Source organism: Capricornis sumatraensis, chromosome 12 (assembly GCF_032405125.1).
Source record: "Capricornis sumatraensis isolate serow.1 chromosome 12, serow.2, whole genome shotgun sequence".
Classification (NCBI taxonomy): domain Eukaryota; kingdom Metazoa; phylum Chordata; class Mammalia; order Artiodactyla; family Bovidae; genus Capricornis; species Capricornis sumatraensis.
Genome location: NC_091080.1, coordinates 30,413,839 through 30,436,750, shown reverse-complemented (window position 1 = coordinate 30,436,750; position 22,912 = coordinate 30,413,839). Strand labels below are relative to the sequence as shown.

The window sequence follows — 22,912 nt, the reverse complement described above, 5'->3', positions numbered from 1 at the left end:
GATTTCAGGAGTTTTGGCGACGGGGAATTCAGGACCAGGGCCAGCTCAACAGAAGTGGAAACATAAAAACCCACAGCAAGATCCAGTCAAACCGAGTGAGAACACATCCAGAAATGCAAAAGGAAAAGGAGAGAAAATAGCTGAGCAGGGAAACGCAGCGTCACAGGTTCCCCATCCAGCTGGGACCTTTGATGGAACAGCGAGGAAGGTATTTGCCCCCCCGGGGTGCTTCAAGCCAGCCAGGGAGCTTGCTTTTAAAGCTCTGGGCGCGCTCCCTCATGTCCTCAGGTGGTTTATGGCATCTCGGTTATTGGATGTGAAAGTTCCCCCCATGAGAGATGCCCGGGTTGCCCGCCTGACGGAGCCCTCGCTCGCTGGGATTCCGGGACTCAGGGGCCCCCGGGAAGGCAGATGGAGGCAGTCCGGCAGGTTGGCTCCCGCGCCCCCAGCTAGATCAAGTGGCGCCGCGCAGGCAGCTGGAAGGCACCCACAGAGAGAAACCCAGCACCATGCTCAGAAAGCTCCACTCCATCCTTCACTCCGGCCCGCACAGGAAGGCAGAGGTGGCGGAGAGCCCTTACTACCACGGCCCCAGCCGCGCCGTCAGGCTGATCCGCAGCAGCTCCGTGTACGTGGTCGGGGACCACGGCGAGAAGTTCAGCGAGTCCTTAAAGAAATACCGGAGCGCCGGCAGCATGGACCCCAGCCTGTACTGCCTGCAGCAGGAGGGGGACCGCGCGTGGATGCTCTCGCGCACCCAGGACTGCCTGCAGTACTTACAGGAGCTGCTGGCCTTGCGCAAGAAGTACCTTAGCAGCCTCAACGACCTGAAGCCCAGCCGCGCCCCAGGCGTCTCCTCCACCTCCTCAAAGTCCACCAGGGGCGTAAAGAAGTCCACCGCCAAAGAAATGAAGGTAAGTGCCACCGTGGGCTTCCCTGGTGGCTCAGATGGTAAAAAAATTACCTGCAATGCAGGAGCCCCGGGTTCGATCCCTGGGTCAGGATGATGCCCTGGAGGAGGAAATGGCAGCCCACTCCAGTATTCTTGCCTGGAGAATCCCATGGACAGGGGTGACTGGCAGGCTATAGTCCATGGGATCAGTTAGACATGGCTGGACAACTAACACTTTTCACTTCCTTTCAAGTGCCCCCAAGAAATGCTATGGACAAGAGCATTTTTCTGAGAGGCGAGAGGGAATCCTGGTTCCTCCAAGCACAGCTGAATTAATCTGCGTGTCTGGGCACCAGCTCCAAGACCTCAGAGAGTCTCCATGGCCATCTCCCTGGCCTGGGAAGGGTGGCTGGTCCCATGCTGAGTTTTCGCATGGAAGCCATGGGGGAGGGACAGTTCTGGCATCCCCAGAGCAGCCCAGGAGGAGGGCTTGGGCTCCTTCTTCAGGCCAACAGCTTGCCTGTCACTTACTGCCCACTTCCTGGGTGAGAGGAGGCTTTTATGATATTTGCATAACAGCACATCACTTCAACACATTACTTGTCAACAAGTTATTGTTGTTACTTTTATTAATACAGTCACATCTGAAAGTCCCAGTGAAAAGCGAACATTGGGAATATTTGCTCTGTGTAAGGTCCTCAGGTACTCAGGGGACCCAGTCACAGCCTGGGAGAGAGTCTGTGAGTCCAGAAAACTGAATGACAACTTTGCTGGGCACTGGAGTCTTCCTGCCCAGGCAGACCAAGCAGGAAGTCAGTGAAGGGAAGGACCTGCATCTTATGGTTTCCCTGGTGGCTCAGACGGTAAAGAATCTGCCTGCAATGAAGAAGACCTGGGTGGGGAAGATCCCCTGGAGCAGGGAATAGCTACCCATTCCAGTGTTCTTGCTGGAGAACTCCATGGACAGAGGAGCTTGATGGACAACAGTCCATGGGGTTGCAAGAGTCAGCCGTGACTGAGTGACTAACACTTTCACTTGTACTTATCACAGTGTTTGTACACATTATGTTTTTTGGAGGTAATTCCAATAATGCCAGAAGAGAAGAGGGGAGAAAGTCCTTTGGGATCACAGAAGAACAAGCTGAGGCTCGGTGACCAGAGTTTGCTAAGACCCAAATCTCATTGTTCCTTGTTCCTTTGTTCCCTAAATTCTTTTTTTTAATGTCTGAAATTTGAGGCTGTTTCAAATCCCCATCAATCGTTCTCCTGAGCTCTAAGGTGTTCAGAGCAGGCCTTTCTGCCCTCTCACGCCCTACCCCATCCTGGCTGCCTCCCCAGAGTGTCCTGCAGGCCTGCAAGTCCCGTTAACACTGACCAGCTGGTCTGTTATCAGATCTCTGGGGCTTGGCCTCACCCAACTGGTTTCAACTGTCTGCACTTTATCCCATGTGGGAACAGTGTAAATAACCGTTTGAACTCTCAAAGTAGGTCAGTGTTGGGGCCCATATGAAGAATCCTACTCTCAGGTATGGGTACTGATCCTGCAGCCAGCCGGTTGTAGATTTGGGGGCCTGACACCCCTTCTTCGGGGCCACCTCCTCCTTTGTGGTCACCTCCAGTGACAGAGGAAGTCACCGTGGCTTCTGGACTCCTCTCCAGCTTGACTATCCTGGGGTTCTCAGCTCTGGTTAGATTCCCTCCAGGCACTTTGTGCATGCGTGTGTGCTAAGCTGCTTCAGTCCTGTCCGATTCTTTGCAAGCCCCCGGACTGTAGTCTGCCAGGCTCCTCTGTCCATGGGATTCTCCAGGCAAGAATACTAGAGTGGGTTGCCATGCCCTCCTCCAGGGGATCTTTCTGACCCAGGGACCGAAGCCACATCTTCTGGGTCTCTTGCATTGGCAGGTGGGTTCACTGGCACCGCCTGAGAAGCCCTGTGGTCTCTGTAGCCTTGAAATATTGAGTTTGTTCTGTCAACTTGTGTGCTAGGGAGAAAGCTGGGGACACAGTGTGAGCTATAAACTCACAATCTTCATAATGAGTAGGTACTGTGTCTTCAAATCATTTCAGCAGAAATACTTCCTTACTTCCTAATCATCCTACAGAGGGTCTGAGAGGATTCATATACCAGCAGCATGAGGTGGCAACAGACATTGGAAAGCTGGGAGAGAAAAAAAAACATCCACAGAAAATCAAGACGGCTCAAGAAAACATGCAAATCCTACAGCTGGGTTTGGCTTTGCACTTCCTGGGTGCTACAACATAAAAAGAGCAGGACTTATTTCAAAATTCTGACTATCTAAGAGGAAGAACCATACCTACTGCTTACGGGGAATCCAGATTTTTCCCAGGTTTAAATTCTAAGCTTTCTCATAGAGGATCTGATACCGGGAACCATGGGTGATGTCATTTGTAACGCTTTCACTGATATTTTAGTAACAATTCATCAATAAGTGTATCATTCCTTCTTTCCTTCCTTCACTTAACAACACGGATTTATTGAGCGCATACTATGTGTCAGGAACTCTCCAAGATGCTGCTAAATGAGCCAAAGTTCTTATTCTCATGGGTGATCATTCTTGTGGGAAAGGCAGGCAGTGACCCAGGAGGCAGATTTCTGGAGGCGATTTCTCAGAGCCCTTGCGGGTGGCCACCAAGTCGCACAAGGCACTTATCCTAGTGAGGAACTAGGGAAGGGACCTGGCTGTGTAACTCCTGCAGGTTCTTTTGGACCCAGTGGAGGATTCAGATGCCAGAGGCACGGGGGTTAGGGGGGGAACCGCACGCCCTTCCAAAATCTCTGTCAAAGTCCCCTAAAGATGTGGTGCATCCTCTGAGAGAAAAAAGCCCGTGAGAAGTTAAAAGCTGTCCTGCTGTGTTTCTTGCTATTTCCCCCTGGCATCCCAGCACTTTGGAAAGCGAATTGCTCTCCTTCAAGCCTGCTTTGGGGTCTGGTCTGGGACAAGACTGGCCTCAGCCCTGGCGTGTTTCTCCCCTCACCTCGTTCCCATAGTAATGTCTTCAAGCTGCTGGAGGGGAGGTCTCTGGGTTACTTCCCTGCTCTCTTTTCACTCCTCCTCACCTCAACACATCACTTTCTCTCAAGCTTGGCTTTTTTTTTTTTTTTTTGGAGGGGTGGTAAAATAGGCATAACACAGTATTTACCATTTTCTCCGTGGCATTTCATAGCACCTTAAGTGAGCACTTTTCAGGGTCCTCAGATTATGGGTAATGAAGTCTATCACAGTTAATTAATTGAATTACGAAATTAAGTGCTTTTCTTTGATATAATATACATTTCTTTTAAAGAAAAATGTGCAACCCTGTGTAATGTCAAATGGTTAACTGCCAGACAGAAATCAGATCTCTTTACCCCAGAGCTTTCTGTAAGCTTTTCCAAACGATCATTTATATAGACCCATGATAATTCAGCCCAAAGACAGTAAGCCCTAATTAACATCTTTTTAGAATGCTTTTCGAAAGTAAATTAGTAGAAACTAGAAAATGCATTCCTTTAAGAGGTCGTGGAGGCTCTAAAAATACTTCATTTAGAAATTAGGAGAATATTTCTAGAAAATGTTTGACAACTATCTTTTATTTCTTAAAATATAACTCTCTTTAAAATTATTTAAAAAATTAAAATTTACCCCCCCAAAAATTGGAAGTTACCATTTGAACCATTTTTAAGGGTGCAATTAATTCCCTGGCATTAAGCATAATGCTGTGTAGCCCACTACTATCCATTCCCAGAAATTTTTCATCAGCCCAGACAGAATGGGCTCATTAAGCAGTGACTCTGCGTTTTCCCTTTCCCCTCGACTTCTGTATTCTCCTTTCTGTCTCTATGAATTTGCCTATTCTAGGAACCTCATATAAATGGAATCACACAGTACTTGTCTGTCTGTGACTGGCTTCTTTCTCTTAGCATAGTGTTTTCAAGGTTCATCCATGTTCTCAGAACCCCCTTCCTTTTTTACAGTCCATGAGCTTGGGCTTTTTCAAATATTTGTTTTAATTTATTTATTTGGCTGCACCAGATCTTTGTTGCAGCATGCAGGATCTTTAGTTGTGGTCTGTGGACTCTCAGTTGCAGTACATGGGATCTAGTTTCCTGCCCAGGGAGCGAACCCGGGGCCCCTGCATTGGGAGAGTGTAGTCTTAGCCCCTGAACCACCAGGGAGCTTGGGTTTTGATAGGAGGTGAGGAGGCAAAGTTTGAGATTACACTCGGGTTTTGTCCAGAGTGCTCATCAGCACTTGGGGAATTCCCTGAGGATTGCTCCCCACATTTCTAGGGCCAGATGAACAGGTGAACAGCCGGCATCCCTCTGTGAGAACTCAGCCACCCAAGGGGACCTGAGTGAACCACAGTGTCTGGGCTATCAGGGAGGCAGTTTGGGGTTGGCTGCAACGCACTCAAGAAACTCTGCCCAGAAGGTTTGGGAGGAAGTATTTTCCAAAGCTAAGGTTCCTGGTCACCTACCCCAGTCCGAAGAAATGTCTTTATTTCTGTGTGTCTTCTAGCTCTGAGCAGCTTGGATTCCCGATATGTCTGCCTGGATGAATGAACCAGCTCTTCAATGTGCATCTCTCCCAGCACCAATCCCCTTTCCAGCCCCTACCCCCCAACTAGAGAAATTCACCTGCTACAAGGATAATTTAAACAGAGCCAGCGGAATTCTGAAGAATGCCTGCCAAATGTGATTGATTCTTATTTAAAGTAGTTTTGCTCTGATAATAGATAGCTTTCAGAATAAATTTTCTGTCATTGGCCGTTCAATCCTGGTTCATGAAATAAGACCATGTCAACAGCAAATAGATTATTTTTTCTCCTCTACGGTAGAAAGATCTAAATCCAATTCACTGAAGAAGATTCTAAATCATCCATCTGTAAATGGCATATGGGATGGGGAAGCAGGTCCTGGATTCCCATATACCCCTGGGAATTATTTTTCAGTTCTGTTGGGGGGAATTTCTGCAAACATGGTGATATGAAAGTGCAGCCTTTCTGTGAGCGTCAGTTACTGGAGGCCTCTAGTACTGGGCCTGTATCTGGTTGGCAGAGTTAAAGGGCAGTAAACATTCAGCATGAACTGCAAAGAATTTCTATGATGCTTGGCAGAGTTCCCCAGAAGATGCCAGACAGTAAAATAATGGCTGATAACAGAGTATCCAATTTCTGCAGCCCCCTCAGTCAGATCACAAGATGGGAAATTACATCCCCAATCTATCTTCCAGACACCTGCTGCTTGCTCGGCTTAGCGACAACACTTCCTCCTCCCATTTCCCTCTCCACTACACCCCACTCACCCGGCTAACTTCTTGTCTTTTTAAGACAGCAGAGAAAGCACTGCTCCATGAAGCCATTTCTCATGTCCACAGTCTAACACGGTGGATTTCTCCCTTCCCTGGGGTCTGGCCCTTAACTCAGCACTTAGCTCCCAGCACCTAGCACTCAGCACGCAGCACTGTAATCGTCATTCATTTGTTCTGTCTGCTACTGGCCATGAGCTCCTTGAATGGAGTCACCGTGTCTTATATATCTTTTTATCTCCAGCTTCCAGTGAAGCTCCAGGCATACAGTAGCTCAATAAACAAATAACCTGAGAAACCCCAGTTGCAATTTAAGAAGAAAACTGAAAGGTTTATGGGAGACTTGGTTTTCAGTGAGTGGAAAATTATCTTTTGTTTTTAATAGAGTAGAATATATTTGGGTGTATTCAGATGAAATGATATCCTAATAATTAAGGCATCCCATGTGTAATGAATCCGAGTTTACCATCAAAAGGACACTTTTTTTGGTAAACAGTTTTTTCTAAGTTATATTTACTCATTAAATGAAATTTATAAAACACAAAAAAGTTGAAAAAATTGAAATAACTTAGAATCATATCATCCAGAATAATCACTCTAAAATGTTTAAATATATTTTCTTCCAATCATTTATTTCTTGTATAGTTGTAGATATGTATGGTAGTGTTGCCAGATAAAAAGAGGATGTCTATTTAAATTTGGATTCAGATAAATGATGGATTTAAAAAATATAATTATGTCCATATAATATTTGGTATATATTAATACTAAAAATTTATAGCTTATGTAAAATTGAAATTTAACTGCCATTAAGTTTTTTTAGTTCCTGAATTTGGCAAACTTTAGTATGTATATGTATAAATTTACAAAATTTGGCATATACCATATACTTTTAAATAACTTATATTTTGTGTTCTTTTCTATCATTAACTTGTTTTTGAAAACTGAAGTTTCAATGGCAAAAATTTAACTCACAATCCTTTAAACAATTGTTAAACATTATGAATGAATTCATCTTACTGTTTATAAAGACATCTTTTGGACAGCTATTCCTTAGTGTGTTAACAGGTCAAAGGTTAAAAGCAATTCATTTTTAAAGGTTATTCTACATATTGTTTTCCAGAAATATTTTATAATTTACGCTTTCATCAACAGTGAATTAGAAGGCTCTTCTTATTGCATTTAATCAACACCAAGTAGTGTCATTAATTTTTAAAGTCTATTGATTTAATAGATAAACTGAATTATCTTATGTACTTTTTTGAACTGTTGCTTGAGAAAAGAATGACCCCCTTGTTTTATCAAACCAATATGCACTCTTGATTAATGGATTGCCCATTCATGGCTTCATACATTTTGGCTCTAGCAAACTTTTTTTTTATTTGTATGTATTCACATCAAGAATGTGAGCACGTTGTCTGCCACATGGTTAAAAATATTTTAATTTTAGTTTAATTTTACTTGACATACAATTTTATCATTAAAAATATTACCAGTTTTTATGTAGCTAAATGTGTCAGCTTTTGTCTTTGATACTTCTTTGTTTCATGCTTAGAAATCCCTTGTCTCTCTCAAAGTCAGTTACATGTTTGCCATTTTCCTCCTTTTTTTTCTTAGTAGTTCCATAAAAACCCCAACCCTTTTATCTATCAGCAATTTATTTTTGCACATAGTGGGAAGTCAGAATCCTATTTGAAATTTTTCCCAGATAGCAAAGATTCAACACCATGTATTGACAAATATCCCTTCTCTCATTGGATTGTAATGTTTCACTTATCATGTGTGAAGAGTTTTATACTATGCTTCAAGGCTATTAATTCAGTTCTATTAGTTAGGCTTCGAAGAGTTTCATAAGTGTGAGCAAAAAACATTCACTTACTGTTTTGCTAAAGTGAAAGGGTCATTTAGGTGACCTTTAAGGGGAGGAGTGGAGGAGGTACCAGGTACTAGCCAAGGAAATAATGGCTTTAAGCTGATAATGCTGGAGAAAAAAGACAGCTCCTCAGACTGCGAGTCTGCAGCCTCTAATACCAAACACAGAAGAGGAACAGCCATGCTTCCAAAATGATCATAATGCTCAGCTATACGAGGTGATTCCCAGGCTTAGCTACACTATAGTTTGTGACAAACCCTGCCCTCTCTTTTTCCTTTTTGGTCTGATTTTCTCAGCTCTATTGTCTACATCACTCTCTGGTTGTTCAGCTCTGACAAGTCTACCAATAGCTTATCTATTGAAAATGTGGATGTGGAGGCGTGTACATATGTATTTAAATTTCAATGATTATACCTTTCCCCAGGTTGTTTGTTTGTCAGATCTATAGTTCTTTTTTTTTTTAACTGAAGTATAGTTGACATACAGTGTTGTGCCAATCTCTGCTGTACAGCAAAGTGACTCAGTTATACACATGTATACATTCTTTTTAATATTCTTTTCCATTACAGTTTATCACAGGATATTGAATATAGTTCCCTGTGCTATACCATAGGGCCTTGCTGTTTATCCAGCCTATATCTAATAGCTTCCATCTGCTAATCCTAAACTCCCAGTCCTCCCCACCTCCCTCCACCTTGGCAACCATGAGTCTGCTCTTTATGTCTGTGAGTCTGTTTGTGGTTTGCAGATAGGTTCATTTGTGCCATATACAGTTCTTGTTTCTTTTTTTTTTTTTTAATTTTTTTAAATTTAATTTTAAAATCTTTAATTCTTACATGTGTTCCCAAACATGAACCCCCCTCCCACCTCCCTCCCCATAACATCTCTGTGGGTCATCCCCATGCACCAGCCCCAAGCATGCTGTATCCTGTGTCAGACATAGACTGGCGATTCAATTCTTACATGATAGTATACATGATAGAATGCCATTCTCCAAAATCATCCCACCCTCTCCCTCTCCCTCTGAGTCCAAAAGTCCGTTATACACCGCTGTGTCTTTTTTCCTGTCTTGCATACAGGGTCGTCACTGCTATCTTTCTAAATTCCATATATATGTGTTAGTATACTGTATTGGTGTTTTTCTTTCTGGCTTACTTCACTCTGTATAATCGGCTCCAGTTTCATCCATCTCATCAGAACTGATTCAAATGAATTCTTTTTAACGGCTGAGTAATACTCCATTGTGTACATGTACCAAAGCTTTCTTATCCATTCATCTGCTGATGGACATCTAGGTTGTTTCCATGTCCTGGCTATTATAAACAGTGCTGCGATGAACATTGGGGTACATGTGTCTCTTTCAATTCTGGTTTCCTCGGTGTGTATGCCCAGCAGTGGGATTGCTGGGTCATAAGGTAGTTCTATTTGCAATTTTTTAAGGAATCTCCACACTGTTCTCCATAGTGGCTGTACTAGTTTGCATTCCCACCAACAGTGTAGGAGGGTTCCCTTTTCTCCACACCCTCTCCAGCATTTATTGCTTGCAGATTTTTGGATCGCAGCCATTCTGACTGGTGTGAAGTGGTACCTCATTGTGGTTTTGATTTGCATTTCTCTGATAATGAGTGATGTTGAGCATCTTTTCATGTGTTTGTTAGCCATCCGTATGTCTTCTTTGGAGGAATGTCTGTTTAGTTCTTTGGCCCATTTTTTGATTGGGTCGTTTATTTTTCTGGAATTGAGCTGCATAAGTTGCTTGTACATTTTTGAGATTAGTTGTTTGTCAGTTGCTTCATTTGCTATTATTTTCTCCCATTCAGAAGGCTGTCTTTTCACCTTGCTTATAGTTTCCTTTGTTGTGCAGAAGCTTTTAATTTTAATTAGATCCCATTTATTTATTTTTGCTTTTATTTCCAGAATTCTGGGAGGTGGATCATAGAGGATCCTGCTGTGATTTATGTCGGAGAGTGTTTTGCCTATGTTCTCCTCTAGGAGTTTTATAGTTTCTGGTCTTACATTTAGATCTTTAATCCATTTTGAGTTTATTTTTGTGTGCGGTGTTAGAAAGTGATCTAGTTTCATTCTTTTACAAGTGGTTGACCAGTTTTCCCAGCACCACTTGTTAAAGAGATTGTCTTTACTCCATTGTATATTCTTGCCTCCTTTGTCAAAGATAAGGTGTCCATATGTGTGTGGATTTATCTCTGGGCTTTCTATTTTGTTCCATTGATCTATATGTCTGTCTTTGTGCCAGTACCATACTGTTTTGATGACTGTGGCTTTGTAGTAGAGCCTGAAGTCAGGCAAGTTGATTCCTCCAGTTCCATTCTTCTTTCTCAAGATTGCTTTGGGAATTCGAGGTTTTTTGTATTTCCATACAAATCTTGAAATTATTTGTTCTAGTTCTGTGAAAAATATGGCTGGCAGCTTGATAGGGATTGCGTTGAATTTGTAAATTGCTTTGGGTAGTATACTCATTTTCACTATATTGATTCTTCCGACCCATGAACATGGTATATTTCTCCATCTATTAGTGTCCTCTTTGATTTCTTTCATCAGTGTTTTATAGTTTTCTATATATAGGTCTTTAGTTTCTTTAGGTAGATATATTCCTAAGTATTTTATTCTTTTCGTTGCAATGGTGAATGGAATTGTTTCCTTAATTTCTTTTTCTACTTTCTCATTATTAGTGTATAGGAATGCAAGGGATTTCTGTGTGTTGATTTTATATCCTGCAACTTTACTATATTCATTGATGAGCTCTAGTAATTTTCTGGTGGAGTCTTTAGGGTTTTCCATGTAGAGGATCATGTCATCTGCAAACAGTGAGAGTTTTACTTCTTCTTTTCCAGTTTGGATTCCTTTTATTTCTTTTTCAGCTAAAAATATGGAACGCTTCACGAATTTGTGTGTCATCCTTGCGCAGGGGCCATGCTAATCTTCTCTGTATCGTTCCAATTTTAGTTTATGTGCTGCCGAAGCGAGCACCAGTTCTTGTTTCTTAAGCTCCCCCCTTTTTTTTTAAATCACAAACTCCTCTTCAATGATGGGTACATATTTCCCTAGGTGTTGTGATATAAAAGGGAAAAGTATAACTCTGGACTTGATTGTAAATAGTCATTCCAAGGATGGCAGAAGCAAAGAGGATGTATTTGAGCTTCTAAAGCTTATACTGAAGGGCTTCTTTTGAAAACATTACACTGCTTATGGAAAAATTTAAACTGTTTTGCATTTTGTTTCACCCAGCTGAATGAGCCAAGGGAAAATGATCTCCCCAAGCCAGCCAGACCAGTTCCACACTTGATCCTATAAATTTCATCGCAATGCATTGACATTTTGATTTCCAGATGTTTTTAGCTCAAGGTTGTATTATCAATACTCCATGAAAATAGGGGGTACAGAGTTCTCAAATTTTGTCAAGTTAAATCCAAATGTATAAGTTAGCATAAAACCTATAGCATAAAACATAAAAACAGTTGGAGAATATAAACATTAGATGATAGCATGTATACAGCATACATTTATTCATTCAACAAATTACTCTGTGTCAGGCATTGAAATAGGTGCCCGACATTCCTAGATGGAAAGACAGCCCATCTGCCCTGATACAGCCCATCATCTGAAGCGCCATAATCTCAGCATCTGGCCTGAACCACACTGTGTTGAAAGAGAAATGGGTACAATAACAACAAGAATGTTGGAAGCTGGGTGTATCCTACAGCCTGTGTCATGTAGGTAATGGTTGGCAATGAGAGAGAGAGTCAGTTGCACAGTCGTGTCCGACTCTTTGTGATTCCATGGACTGTAGCCGGCCCAGCTTCTCTGTCCATGGAATTCTCCAGGCAAGAGTACTGGAGTGGGTTGCCATTTCCTTCTCCAGGGGATCTTCCTGACTGAGGGTTCAAACCCAAGTCTCCTGCATTGCAGGCAGATTCTTTACCAACTGAGCCACTAGGGAAGGAATTGAGTATCTATCCAAAGACAATCTGTGAGTGTCATTTGCCAAAGCTATTTCATAGACAAGGTTGAGAATCACGAGCCTGTCGTATGATATCCCTTATATGCGGTATCTAAAAGGAAATAAAGCAAATGAACTTACTTACAAAACAGAAAGAGACTCACAGATTTGGAGAACAAACTTGTGGTTGCTGAGGGGAAGGATGGGGGAAGTGGTAAGGAGTTTAGGAGGGTCAGGTACACACTATATATATTTATATGCTATATTTATATGCTATATACCTATTGTATAGCCCATGGAACTCTGCTCAGTGTTATGTGGCAGCCTGGATGGGAGGGGAGTTTGGGGGAGAAGGGATACATGTATGTGTATGACTGAGTTCCTTCGCTGTTCACCTGAAATGATCACAGCATTATTAATCAGCCATACCCCAAAACAAAATGAAACGTTCAAAAACAACAAGAATTGTGTTGAAACTAAGAAACTAAGCCGCCTGGTGTGCGGCTATGAGGGTTTCATACAATGCTGCTGTCCACATAAACACAGAAAAGCAGTGCCCGTGTCTCTGCTGCAGGGTGAAAGCGTCAGAGAGGAGGGGCCACGTGAGGTGGCCCCTGGGGAGGTGAGGGGGGTGGGCCCCAAGCACGAGAAGGGAGGTGGCGGCGCGATGTTTCGTGGTGGTCCTCTTGGCTTTGGGTGGGCTTAGAACCTATCCAACCTACCCTAACCTCTGACAAAATGTTGCTGCTTACACCTGCATGTTGGTTTTGGAGCATCCAAACCTCTTGGAGACAAATACTGACAGATCCCAGAAGAAAGTAAGCAGATTGGAGAAGCTGAAGGACCCAAAGGGCAGGTGAGACCAGGCAGGAGGGGAGCAGATGTGAAATGCAGAAAAATACACTGCCTTGGGGGACTCAAACATTACAGTGAGAAATACAGTGGAGTTTGGAAAAGTGCAAGGGTTTCATCTGGGGAAAGTAATCTGAGACCCAGGCTTGTTGTGAAGGAGTCGGACAGGGAGGCTTGGAAAATGATGACCTTAAGGCCACTGAAGGTTAAGTGTGAAAGGCAAATTTGAGTGGAGCTGGCAACGTTATACAGATGCTCTCAGAGAAAGCTCGTTGCCCTGGGGCTGCGCGGGCTGAAAGAACACGAGCCCTGTGACACTCAGGCTTGAGCAGGTGCCCCAGAAAGCAGGTGTGTAGCAGTCTTTCCAAAGAAGTAGCTGAAAAACTCTGGGCCAGGAAAAGTCAGAATGGGAAGGAAGGCAATCCACTTTTATTTCAGAGTATTGAGTTCAGAGAGGGAGAACTATTTTGGCTCTCACCCAACGGTGCGGGTGACTGAAGTCCCATCTTGTCCAACCGTCGCTTTGTAAAGTAGATTTTCTGTGATTTTAGCCTGAGCCCTAAACCCTGAGCTTCAGCTGATGTAGCTCTCGTGCTAGCAGTCTCACTTGGAGACCAAGAGAATGTCTTAATAGAGGCGAGAAAGGCCCAGAGAAGCTGCAGGAAAGGCGGGAAAAGTCAGAATCAGCCTGAGTTTGAAAAAGAGCTTGAAAAGGCCCAGGGAGCCTGGACTTGCAGGTTAGCCTTGGTGTCACCAAGCCAGGCTCGTAAACTAATTCACATGAAACCCAAACGCTGAGATGCCAGGGTTTGCAGCCAAGAGAAGGTTTATCCACAAGGCAGCTGAACGAGGAGATGGGGGACAAATTCAGATCTGCCTCCAGGAAAGAAAGGGGCTCAGGTATTTATAATGTTTTCTTCATTCCTGGGTTGTGGCCAATTACCTGTGCCTATTACTTCTGGGTTACCTTGGTGGATTTCTGTTCTTTAGGGCGCTGATTGGATACCCCCTAGGAAATTTGTTTTAGATGAGTGTTCAGTCCTGTTCTATCTATTCATAATAATTCTAGATGGGATCCTCTCACCCGGCCAATTAAAAATACCTGCTCTGAGGCTGGCCATAGATATAAGTTTTCTCTTAGGGTCATTTAAACTCAATCAGAGTGATGAGCTAAGTCTCAATTAAAAAAAATTAACTTCTCATTTATTAAAAGGAAAACTCCTTCAATTATGGGGAGGATCTACATGGTTAACACCAGGCTATGGTCATTTAAGTTTAAAGGCTCCTCTGTGTTGGGAATGGTTAAATCATACTAAAAATGATCAACCTGGTAATTATGAGACAAGGCTGGGTGCTTTATGAACTATGCTGGTTATTACCCTTAGAGAGAGTGATTGGTATGGAACTCAGTGGATTTGTGGCAGTAATTTATGGCCTTGACATCTACAGGGATGATACGAAGGTGTAGCCTAGGATTCCCATGAATTTAAGGTCATACATGTTGACAAATTACAGGTAACTCCAACCAATCTACCATTGGTATGATCCCAGGGGGTCAAAGATCTGTATTCTACTGGTATGACCATTTAGCAGCTCGTGTGTGTGTGTGTGTGTGTGTGTGTGCGTGCGTGCGCGCGTGCCTTCAGTGGGTTTGGAGGATGTAATTGACCTTGACAACTTTCATATGCTTTAAATGATAGTAACCGGGCTATTAGCCTACTGAATTCTGATATCTCTATGATGAGAAAGGCAGTGCTACAGGACTGCAAGGCCCTTGACACCTTACAGCATCTCAGGGAGATATCTGTCCTATAATTCAAACTGAATGCTGTATTTTTGTACCCGATAAATTCTTTAATGTAACACATTTGAACCACATGAAAAATCTGCTCTAAGTGACCCATTCCCTAGTCTTGACAATCTTTAAAAAAGAAACTGGTGTGGGAGGCTCATGGCTAAAATATTTACTTTTAATTCCACTAATGTTATTAACTATATCATTTGTATTTTGCTTGTTTACAAGATTATTTCTTGTATCACCAAGTATATGATGGAGCCTTCAACAGAAATGATGACTAGACTTGAAGCAGTTGATCAAATGTATAGTTCAATATATGACCAATGATTGTAATAGTGTAACTCGAGAAGGCAATGGCACCCCACTCCAGTACTCTCGCCTGGAAAATCCCATGGATGGAGGAGCCTGGTAGGCTGCAGTCCATGGGGTCACGAAGAGTCGGACATGACTGAGTGTCTTCACTTTCACTTTTCACTTTCATGCATTGGAGAAGGAGGTGGCAACCCACTCCAGTGTTCTTGCCTGGAGAATCCCAGAGACGGCGGAGCCTGGTGGGCTGCCGTCTATGGGGTCGCACAGATTTGGACACGACTGAAGCGACTTAGCTGCAGCAGCAGCAGGTGTTTATGGGATAAAGAAGCAGGGTGGCCTGGGGCTTTGGGAGCTTGGGGAAAAGTGACTGGAAATAAGGATAAAAAGGAGCAAGTATCATTCTGTGCAGGCACAGCTAGGGTACAAGCCTCTGCCTGCTCAAAAATGCAGGCGTTTAGTATCATCTGAGGGAGAAAGAGCTGTCTCAGCCACGTCCTGATGGTCAGATAGGAGCTGGTCAGATAAGGCGTTCAAGGCAGAGGAACTAGCAAGAGAAAACACAGGGAGCCGCCTCCAGAGATAAGCCTTCCGGTCATCCGACTGTGGGAGGGAGGCCTGGCCGGCTGAGTCCATACAGCCTGTCAACCAGCCCCTTAGTTTTCCATCCCCGTCCCTCGTGTCCCTGGTGCTGCCAAGTCTGGAACATTTCTGGTTTTAAGGGTCAGGTTGTCCCCCTTTCCACGTGCTTCCGATTCTGCCTTCGCCCCGCCCCGTGCCCGCCCCCTGTGGCTCTCTGGAAGGCAAGTTCCTCTGCTCTGTTACAGCAATTCCTCCTCTTCAACTGCTTTCCATTTGCCAGGAACTCTTGGGTATCTCTCTCTCACTGACCACCTCTCTCTTGTTCTCTTTGTCTTTGAGTTTTAACTGCTTCCCTACTTTCACTTTCATTTGCTCTTTGAACGGGGCAGGATAACTACATATGAACAGTTCTCCACTTTTAACAGAAAAGGTTCAGCATATTTTGAGGTACTTCAAAAATTTTCTCCAAGAATGCTGCTCACAAATATAAAAGGAAAAAAAAATCTGCTATTTAAAGATGCTCTTGGGAATCAGCTGGTGGTCCAGTGGTTGGGACTCTGTGATTCCACTGCAGGGGACATGGGTTAGGTCCTTGGCCAGGGAGCTAAGATCCTGCAAGCTGTGGCATGGCCAAAAAAAAGTCCCCTAATGGTATAAAATGCATTTTTGTTGTTGTTCAGTCACTCAGTCATGTCTGACTCTTTGTGACCCCATGGACTGTAGCATGCCAGGCTCCCCTGTCCTCCACTATCTTCCAGAGTTTGCTCAAAAAATGTATATATTTCACCAAAATCTTATGTGTGTATAAAGATGTCATCCTTTAGTTTCCTAACATGCAAATCTGTGATTAAATCACTTTCATTTTTAATACCATCCCACTTTCAAAATGGTTTCCCTGATAGCTCAGTTGGTAAAGAATCTGCCTGCAATGCGGGAGACCTCGGTTCGATTCCCGGGTTGGGAAGATCCCCTGGAGAAAGGATAGGCTACCCACTCCAGTATTCTTGAGCTTCCCTTGTGGCTCAGCTAGTAAAGAATCCGCCTGAAATGCAAGAGACCTGGGTTCGATCCCTCGGTTAGGAAGATCCCCTGGAGAAGGGAAAGGCTACCCGCTCCAGTATTCTGGCCTGGAGAATTCCATGGATGAGTCCATGGGGTCACAGTCATGGGGTCACAAAGAGTCGGAGACGACTGACCGACTTTCACTACTTTCACAATGCACACAAAAAGTAAAAGAACACTATACTTGGTCCAAAGGGCCCAGGTTAACACTGACTGTCTCTCTTTTTCCTCCCTGAGTTCTCTCACTTCCTACATTCTTTGGGGAGTTTTTTTTTTTTTATTAGTTCGCATGTTGATTCTGTGCCTTTTGTCCTGAGTTCTCCCCCAAAGTCCACCACAGTGCTTGGACTTCCATGATGCCAGTCACTGGTGACTGACTGGGGGCTGTTGTGAAGATGGTGATGGTGATGAAGAGGAGGGGGAGGAGGAAGGGGAGGAGGAGGGGGAGGAGGAGGAGGAGGGGGAGGGGGAGGAGGAGGGGGGGGAGGAGGAGGAGGAGGGGAAGGGGGGAAGGAGGGGGAGGGGGGGAAGGAGGAGGGGGAGGGGGGAAGGAGGAGGGGGAGGGGGGGAAGGAAGAGGGGGAGGAGGAGGGGGGAAGGAGGAGGGGGAGGAGGAGGGGGGAAGGAGGAGGGGGAGGGGGGAAGGAGGAGGGGGAGGGGGGAAAGAGGAGGGGGAGGGGGGAAGGAGGAGGGGGAGGGGGGAAGGAGGAGGGGGAGGGGGGAAGGAGGAGGGGGAGGGGGGAAGGAGGAGGGGGAGGGGGGTAGGAGGAGGGGGGGGGAGGAGGAAGGGGAGGAGGAGGAGGATATCCTGAAGGAGAATGGATCAGGACAGAACCCGGAACCTGGTCTGACTTTCAGTAGATTTCTTAAACACTTTATATTGTATTAATATCATTGCTTTCACTTTTCAAACAATCATACCAATTTGTCTTCAGTGTTGGCCACTTTTCCTACTGACACGTCTTCTGGGGTGTTTTATTTTCAACATATCTCATCCCCTCTTTTCTGCTGTGAGCATCTCATCACCTGCCCCGGGGAACTGGACAATCTCCTAATTGGGCTTATTTGCAGGGGACAGGCCAAAGAAAGACAAATTATTTTGCCTAATGGCGGATAACAGTCCCTGACCAAGACAGAGGCAGACGACTCGCCCTTTCGTACCACCCCCCTCCCCTTGAGATAACGGAAAATCCACTGACTATAGCATCTGGAGTATCTACCTTCCTTTCAGGGGGACTTCTTCAAATTTACGTGCAAACCTGCAACATCTCTTAAACGTTTAGTTTTAGCAACACTTGGTCCTTTTCAGCATCCCTTGCGCAGGGCGCTCCGAGCTGGGCTGCCTCACGCAGCTCTGCCCCTTCCCTCTGCCTTCACCTCTAGCCGAAACCCACCCCCAAGAAGTACTCCCAGTTCAGCGCGGACGTGGCGGAGGCCATCGCCTTCTTTGACTCCATCATCGCAGAGCTGGATACGGAGAAGCGGCCGCGGGCTGCGGAGGTGGACCTGCAGAATGAAGACGTGGACTTCGATGGTGAGTGCCATCCCCGGGGGCGGGAGGTAGGGGTGGCGTGGGGTCTGTGACTGGACTTCCCCTGATAAAGGGGCAACTCTCATCTGCCAGCCAGAGCCTGGCCCTGAGCTCGCTCTATGCCTTGGGGTCCTGGCTTTGGCCTCCCCCACACTGGGGTACCCCCTTTAACCCTCGGTGCCCTGTTTGGACAAAAACTCCTTCTCTGTGGGGCTTCCCTGGTAGCTAGCGGGTACAGAATCTGCCTGCAGTGCAGGAGCTGCTGCTAAGTCACTTCAGAGAAGGCAATGGCAGCCCACTCCAGTACTCTTGCCTAGAAAATCCCATGGATGGAGGAGCCTGGTGAGCTACAGTCCATGGGGTCGCTAAGAGTCGCTAAGCGACTTCACTTCCCTGGTTCAATTCCTGGGTTGGGAAGATCCCCTTGAGAAGGGAACAGCTACCCACTCCAGTATTCTTGGGCTTCCCTGGTGGATCAGCTGTTAAAGAATCGGCCAGCAATTCAGGAGACCTGGGTTCCATCAGTTGGTGGAGAAGATCGCCTGGAGAAGGGAACGGCTACCCACTCCAGTATTCTGGCCTGGAGAACTCTTTCATAGGTAGAGGAGCCTGGTGGGCTATAGTCCTTGGGGTTGCAAAGAGTTGGACATGACTGAGGATGCACGCAGGTATAGTCCATGGGGTCACAAAGAGTCAAACACCACTGAGTCTTTCTCTGGGGCCCATTTTTCATAGCTGAGGTGGGGTGGAATTTTTAAGGCTCTATGAGGGAAAGCAATAGGGCAACAGTTCAAGCAAGGGATGAGGTGGGGAGTTGTTAAATGGGTACAGAGTATCAGTTTTGCAAGACGAAAAAGTTGTGGAGACCTGTCACTCAATGATGTGAGTATACTCAACGCGACTGAATGTACACTACCAGATGCCTCAGAGGGTACACTTTATGTTATGTATCTGTTACCAGAATTGAAAAAAGAAGAAAAGGGAATGAAAGTGAAAGTGACAGTCGCTCAGCTGCACCTGACTTTGCAACCCCATGGCATATACAGTCCATGGAATTCTCCAGGCCAGAATCCTGGAGTGGGTAGCCTTTCCCTTCTCCAGGGGATCTTCCCAACCCAAGGATTGAACCCAGGTCTCCTGCATTGCGGGCTGATTCTTCACCAGCTGAGCCACAAGGGAAAAGGGAATAGACAAATTATACTTAACCTATATATGTTATATTTAACCTATGTATTTGATTATGCAGGTTGGCCCTGGACAGCACTCTTTGCTAGACCTGACTCTGATCCGTCACCATTTGTCACCCCTCTGCATCCTAACCGCCTCCCCAACCAGTGCTCCCTCTGTGGCCCCCACCGGCCACCACTCTGCAAGGGTGTGGAGGGCGGGAGAGGGCCAGGGTGCTTGCTCAAGCCCAGCTTGGATTGTCGGAGAGGGTGGGGTGGGGTTGAAGGTGATGCTCGTCTCCGGGCCAAGGTGGATCACTGGCTGCCTCCTGATGGAGAGCAGATGACTCCACCACTTTCACGACTTGAGCCCACATCCAGGATTCAACCGTCAGTTTCTTTAGTCTTTGATTGGCCCTCGGGGCGTCTCTGGTGGCTCAGTGGTAAAGAATCTGCCTACAATGCAGGAGACTTGCCGGAGATGCAGGTTCAATCCCTGGGTCAGGAAGATATCCTAGAAGAGGGCATGGCAACCCCCTCCGGTATTCTTGCCTGGGAAATCCCATGGACTGAGGGGCCTGGTGGGCTACAGTCCATGGGGTTGCAAAGAATTGGACGTGACTGAAGTGACTGAGCATGCACATCCATTGAGGACATAAGTGTTATCTTCAGAGTTAAATTTTTTTAATGGAAATGACTTTGTGTTTTTTTTCTCTGATAAGAATAACATATGTTCATTGTGAATCAAGTGAGTCAAACAACATACCAAAGTATGAGGAAGAAAGTAAAGCATTTGGCCTGTAATTCTACCACTTGGAGATAATAATCACTGTTAACATTTTCGTGTATGTTCTTTCAAAAAGGTTTAAACATAGACTCACTTTATTATTCTTTTTAAACAAAAATAAGATCTCTTGCCTGTTTTTTTCATCCACTCTTTTCACTTAATTTACAATACATCGAGGGCATCTTTCCAAGTCCGAAAACATAGGTCTGTGCACTTATCTTTAATGGACACATGCTTGAGCATTTTCCCTCTGCCCCGTAATTGCAGAGTTGAATCATTCCCTTTGCTTGGCTCTCTGGGCCTTCCTGGTGACTCAGATGGTATAGAATCCGCCTGCAATGCAGGAGACCCAGGCTCGATCCCTGGGTCGGGAAGATCCCCTGGACAAGGAAATGGCAATCCATTCCAGGATTCTTGCCTGAAGAATTCCACGGACAGAGGAGCCTGGAGGGGTTCAGGCCATGGGGTCGCAGAGGACGGGACACGACTCAGTGGCTAAGCATGAGCACACTGGCACAAGCTGGGTCTTCCTAAGCATTTGCTATTTCACGTGTGGATTGATTGTGAGTTCTCAGCCCGAGCTGCCCCCTCTAGGACCTTCTGCTCCCCTCCCTCCCCATGCTGAGTTCTCCTTTCCCGGGGCCCGGCGTCTCTCTTCCAGTGGCCACCAGCTCCCGGGAGCATAGTCTGCACTCCAACTGGATTCTCAGGGTGCCCCGACGGCGCTCCGAGGACATCGCGGGGCACACAACAGCCGGCCAGGTCCGGAGGAGCACCGAGCGCCGGACCATCGGCACGCAGAGGAGACTCGAGAGGCACCCCATTTACTTGCCCAAGGCTGTGGAAGGGGCCTTCAGCACTTTGAAATTTAAGCCCAAAGCCTGCAAAAAAGAGTAAGTGCTTGGGCCACAGACTGTAACCAAGATGCTGTCATGTCCACCAGACTCTTGCGGGGTGCTTCTTAGGTGCCCTGAACCCCATCCTGCGTGGAAAAATTCTTCCTATTTAGGGGGAGGGAGGTCTTAGTTAAAATTTTTTGAAATAGCTTACAGGTATATTCTAGCTTGGTTCACCTCTGTCCCCAACCTTAACTGTCCCTTTAGCTCTGGGTCTGCCTCCCTTTCTGGCCACTTAGCCCTCATGCTTTGTCCATCCTGTCTCATTGGTTCCCCCAGATGCCACTGATACTCTGTATGCTACAGATTTTTAATGACACTTTGGGGTTGAAGCAGGCATAGCACCACGAGGGAACCAACCCTGAACCAATTAGATGGTCCTGCCATAGACAGGCAGCACCAGGCTGGGATGAAGGGCTTCTTCCTGGCCGGGTCTGTGCTGGCCGTCTTGTCATCATCTCTTGGCCTCTTTCCCTGCAGATCCTCCTCTCCCAAGACAAGTTTCCATCTCTAACTCCCAAATCCCTGGGACTCACTCCTTCAGAGAAATACGCGCACACTTGCTCTGGCCACCCCGGGGCACTGTGCAGGGAAGCACCTGTCTCGGCTTACCCCACTCTGTCTTCTTTTGTTTTTCTGCAAGAGCCCTCCAACTCTGATGGGTTCAGGGGTTTTCTAAATGGCCTTTTCCCTCCTCCATAATAAAGGACCATGTGCTGGACATATTAAGCCAGGACTCAGCCCTCATCTCCCATCCTTCCCCTGCAAGGTCAGGTCCCCCCACAACCCTACAGTGACACAGCTCTGTCCTCCGCGAGTCCCCGCTCAAGGGGAGCATCCAACAGGCTCCATCAGGAGGGTAAATCAGAGCATCCTTTCCCTGTGCGACCAGCCAAGCCAAACCGAAGCCCTCTGCCCCATTCCTCCCTTCCAGCCTCGGGAGCTCCAGACAGATCCTCTTCAACTTCTCGGGAGAAGATACGGACTGGGACTCGGAGCTCTTTGCACCAGAGCCCCCGGTGTCCCTGGGAGAGGACCACTATGAGACGGAGAACCCCCGAGGGCAGTGGCTGCTTCGGGAGCAACTCTGGGAGCGGACGGTGCCCTGACAGCCTCAGCTTGGCAGCCTGGCCAGGCTGGGTCCCCCAGAAGGAGTCTGCTTTCAGCGAAGCAGCAGGTGTGTGATAGAGTTAAAGATGGGTCAAGTCAGGTCCTTGAACACGTGCCCTGCCGGTGCCCAGTCATTGCCGAAGACACCTGCACGTTCTCCCAGGGGGCCCGCCGTAGGGCACTTGCGGGGCTCTGCTTTCTCTGCATGGGCAGGTGGGCCGGTCGTCACCGCCCTACTGGTCTTTAAGAGCAGAGGAAACGGAAGGTCCAGGCTCACTCCTGGCCTCCCCTGGTACAGGGGAACATCCCGCTTGGTACTGGAAACCAAGAAACGCACCCATCTACTCATCTCTGGGCCAAAGTTTTCAGAGAGGCGACTCCTCTGTCCACGGGGCTCAGAAACTCTCTGATCACCTACTGAAATTGCTTCTCTGCAGAATGCCGTTTGGGAAGCAGCTTTCCCCCCCCCCCCCCAAACCCTCTTTTCACAGTGTTCTGGAAATTTCTGCTGGATTAGGCTGAAGATGAGGCCAGTGTCCTGGCAACGGGAGGTGGGGACGCGGTGTGTGAGGGCCCTGCCTGGGGACCACGCTGTCTCCCCCAGCCCCAAAGCTCAGCTCCGCTTCTCACAGACAGTTGCCTGGGCAAGAAGGAAGATGAAATTATACTTCGTTTCTAATTCTCGGTCCCCTAATCCTAACAGATACTCACCCAGCCTGTGGATGAAAGCTAGTGCCCTCGCTTCCCCCAGTTGCAAGGGCAATCAGAACCTTCTGGAGTAGAAAGG

General features: G+C 46.3%; 1 protein-coding gene and 1 non-coding gene across 2 annotated transcripts; one reads left to right on the top strand and one right to left on the bottom strand.

Moving 5' to 3' along the window:
* The first annotated feature begins 509 nt into the window (after positions 1–509).
* Positions 510–22,124, top strand: C12H13orf42 (chromosome 12 C13orf42 homolog). The gene is made up of 6 exons (XM_068984223.1): positions 510–892; positions 2,820–2,835; positions 3,700–3,714; positions 18,019–18,169; positions 20,781–21,012; positions 21,950–22,124. The coding sequence occupies exons 1-6, from the start codon at positions 510–512 to the stop codon at positions 22,122–22,124; spliced, it is 972 nt and encodes a 323-aa protein (XP_068840324.1).
* Positions 10,957–11,063, bottom strand: LOC138089363 (U6 spliceosomal RNA). The gene has a single exon (XR_011145794.1). It is a non-coding gene; the product is annotated as a U6 spliceosomal RNA (small nuclear RNA).
* Positions 22,125–22,912: the final 788 nt, after the last annotated feature.